Source organism: Orycteropus afer, unplaced genomic scaffold (assembly GCF_000298275.1).
Source record: "Orycteropus afer afer isolate SDZICR_OR568_19922 unplaced genomic scaffold, OryAfe1.0 scaffold00082, whole genome shotgun sequence".
Taxonomy (NCBI): domain Eukaryota; kingdom Metazoa; phylum Chordata; class Mammalia; order Tubulidentata; family Orycteropodidae; genus Orycteropus; species Orycteropus afer.
Genome location: NW_006921669.1, coordinates 6,456,019 through 6,459,941, shown reverse-complemented (window position 1 = coordinate 6,459,941; position 3,923 = coordinate 6,456,019). Strand labels below are relative to the sequence as shown.

Below are 3,923 nucleotides of genomic sequence, written 5' to 3'. Positions count from 1 at the left end.
TATTATCAATTACCTCTGTGCATGCAAAAGCTGGACAATGAACAAGGAAGCCCAACTGTGTATTTGAATTACTCTTGACAAAGAATATTGAATATACTCTGGGCTTCCAGAAGAACAAACACACCTGTCTTGGAAGTAGTCCATCTAGCATGCTTCTTAGAAGCGAGCATGGTGAGACTTCATCTCACTTACTTTTTTTTTTTTTTGTGGTGTGAACAGTCTTTATGAGTGACAGTGGAACATGAAAAAAGGGGATAGATAGCTCCTGCTTCTGAGGCAGTATTCAGAGTCACAGTCAAATTTGCAACCCTCCCTCATCTCACTTACTTTGGACATGTTATCAGGAGGGATGAATTCCTGGGGGAGACATCATGCTTGGTGAAGTAGAGGGTAAGAGAAAAAGAGGATGACCCTCAATGAGATGGACTGACACAGTGACTGCAACAAGGGGCTCAACCATGATTGTGAGGATGGCTGAGGACTGGGCAACGTTGTACAAGTTGCTAGGAGTCAGAACCAACTCAATGGCACCTAACAACAGCAACCTACCACTTTGAGGAAGATTCCATTACAGTTTTATCTTCATTTTACAGATCAGAAGATGAAAGCTTAAAGAGAGGAAATAACATGTCCTAGGTCACAAAACTAGTATGCAGTGGGGCCCGAATTCCTCACAGGCTATCAATGGTGATGAAGAGGCACAGACGGTTCGATAACTTGTAATGGTGTCACTGGATTAATAACAAGGGCCTCTCTCCCTACCTCAGCCTCTTTCCACTCCTTCTGCTTCTTCTAGAATGTGTTAGAAGTTACGCTGAAAAGGGAGGGTTTTGATTAATTAACTGTACTGGGTAGAAAGCAAGCTGTGGTCCTTAGGGAACTTGGGTACTGTCTTATAAGCTTCTGGCCTGAGTGGTCAGGAAGCTGAGCTGCTCATAATTCTGCTGTGACACTTGTGATTGATGCTTTCTATAGCTTCCCAGATGGGTCCTAAGGCCCCACGCAGCTCTGGGCTTTGTTTATGGGTTAAGTGCCAGGATGCCCACCCAATGTTATTTCTGATGCTCTTTGCTAGCATACTGGTGACTTGGCTTGAGGCCACTAAACTCACTGTGGGCTTCCAGGCCCCCTGGAACATCTCCCATCCATGCAGTGTGCAAAGGCTCGGTGCGGGTCTCCAGATGGCCATTGACAAGGTCAATTCAGAGCTGGCTCACCTGGAAAACTTCAGCTGGGAATTCACTTACACCAACTCGGGCTGCAGCACCAAGGAGTCCCTTAGTATTTTCATCAACCAGGTCCAGAAAGAACAGATTTCTGCTCTGTTTGGACCGGCATGCCCAGAAGCAGCAGAGGTAGAGTATATAGCCTTTTAGAAACTTTGGCTGAGTTTCCATTGGAAGGGGGTGATCTTAAAGGTAACGGCATTAATATAATAATAACTGGGTAGTTCCTGGATACCATTTTTTTAGGTGTAATTAGACCATGTAATTAGAACTGTTAACATTCTGTTTAAAGGAAACCTTTCAAAACTGTAATTGTTAGTTCACTCACCCTCTTTCTCCTTTTGTTGGTTGTGTGAACTTGAGGCTGATGTTGTAGACTTATTATTATTCACATTAACATTGTCAGCCATATGACTTGGAAAAACTAAAAAGGAAACTAATGTTTGGTTTTAAATAGAAAACTGTCATTTGTTTATGTTTCCCTTTGGTATACATAATAAATTATTCAGTGATGGTGAAGACAAATGGGAAAAAGCAAAATATGACAGATTGCAATAAACTAGAGCAAGAAAATGAGGGAAATGAATGGGTTGCATTTGTTGGCTAATGGGATTCAGTTTGTTGTCATGTTTGAGTATGGCATCATCTGAGAGGTATTGATGGGAAGTCTAAATAGGAAGGACTATCACAGTTCTTACTCTCAAAAATAACTGTCAAACTGTCACCAACATTGGCACACTGTGGTGTTAAGTAACATACGATTTTGAATCTTGGTTTTTCCTGGGGTTCCCCATTGGACACATTTGTAGCTCCAAATCTTCCCATTCTTCAAAGTCAAGCTCAAATGTCATGAAGCCTTTTTTATCCCTTTATCTCCATCTTCCCATCTCTAGTTCCCAAACCAGAAATAATTTCTTTCTTCTCTGAACCATTATATGTCTACTGTCTATAAATCTTGAAGGGTTTGTTTAACTCCAGAGCCACTTTAATATGTATTGTTGTTGTTGTTGTTGTTATTTGCCGTCTAGTCGGCCACGACTCATAGCGACCCCTCCTTGGGTTTCCGAGGCAGTATCACTACGGAAGTAGGATTGCCCAACCTTCCTTCCGAGGAGTGGCTGGTGGATTTGAACCACCAGCCTTCTGGTTAGCCGTCAAGTGCCTTAGGCACTATGCTACCAGAGCTCCTTTAAATGCAAGTTCTCCAAAGTTCATTGTAAATAGTTGGCTCCTAGTGAACAATGAATAAGAAATGAATAAGGAATGAGTTAAGAAAGAAGGTCTCAGAGAGTGAGCAGTGTTTATGAGGGTGGGCTCTGGAACCTGAGTTCCAATCTTGGCTCTACTATTTGCTAGCTCTGTGACCTTAGGCAAGTAACTTATAGTTTCATGCCTCCATATTTTCATCTATAAAATAGGGTATCAATAATACCTACTGTAGAGAACTGTTAAAACTTGAGATGATATATGTAAGTTCTTAGTAGAAGGCTTGGCACATAGCAAGAGCTTGATAAATGCTTGTCATTGTTATCCTTTTCCTCTGAGTTTGAATCCTCAAATTGGGCCTAATACGTCAATATTCCAAAAGACAGGGCCTGGTATGACCCAGTATGACCCATAGACTCACTGAATTCATAGTCTATGCACATACTTTACTATGGGGTTTGAGTGTTGTGTGAACTCAATTATAGAAAAGCATGTTTGTGGTTACTTTCAAGGTTATTGGTTTGCTGGCTTCTGAGTGGAACATCCCCATGTTTGACTTTGTTGGACAAACAGCAAAACTAGAGAACCACGTCTTGTATGACACCTGTGTGAAACTCGTGCCACCCATGCAGGAAACTGGTGATGTGCTCCAGAAAACTCTGCAGTACCTGGGCTGGAAACATATTGGGGTGTTTGGAGGCCATTCAGGGGCTTCCTCCTGGGATCGAGTGGATGAGTTGTGGAGGGTTGTAGAAAATAAACTCAGATCCCATTTCACCATCACTGCTCACGTGAGATACACCAACAATGATCCAGCCCTCCTTCAAGAGAATCTTAGGAGCATGTCATCGGTTGCCAGAGGTGAGTAGGAAAAGTCTTCTGTTGCTTATGTTGGAAGAGACAAGTAAGAAAAGCAAATTGAAAGAAAAAAAAAAAAAACTAAAAAATATTGATTTTGTATGGGTGGTAAAAGATGTGAACAGTCCAAAATTAATGATACATATATAAGCAATTTCATTCTTCACTCTACATCACCAAGAGAAAGTTGTTTTTGTCTTGTCTAAAATGAAACTCCAACTGGTTTAGTGTTGTGATACAGAGAGTAATATCTGGATGCATCTTCCAGGTAGGCTGGCCCCTGGACTTCAGTAGTTGTTCAGAGCATAGGCTGTGTGCTCCCAGGCAAGTACCTTAACCTCTCTGTGCTTCAGATACCTTATCTGGAAAATGGAGCAATCATCCTACCTACCTCATAGAATTATGAGGATCAAATAAGATCATAACCATAAAGTACTTAGCACTATGTCTGACATAATGCTTGGTTGACATACATTGTTGTTGTTGTTGTTATGTGCCGTCGAAGTCGGCCCCGACTCATAGCGACCCCTCCTTGGGTTTCTGAGGCAGTTATCACTACGGAAGTAGGATTGCCCAACCTTCCTTCCGAGGAGTGGCTGGTGGGTTTGAACCGCCAGCCGTCTGGTTAGCAGG

The 3,923-nt window shown here is 42.1% G+C and overlaps 1 protein-coding gene across 1 annotated transcript in view; it reads left to right on the top strand.

The window, feature by feature from the left end:
- Positions 1-1,049: 1,049 nt before the first annotated feature.
- LOC103197658 (guanylate cyclase 2G-like) overlaps positions 1,050-3,923 on the top strand; it is a 37,895-nt gene continuing 35,021 nt past the window's right edge. The window contains exons 1-2 of the mRNA XM_042781043.1: positions 1,050-1,355; positions 2,945-3,293. Coding sequence (XP_042636977.1) covers positions 1,050-1,355; positions 2,945-3,293 — 655 coding nt within the window. The remainder of the gene's footprint in view (positions 1,356-2,944; positions 3,294-3,923) is intronic.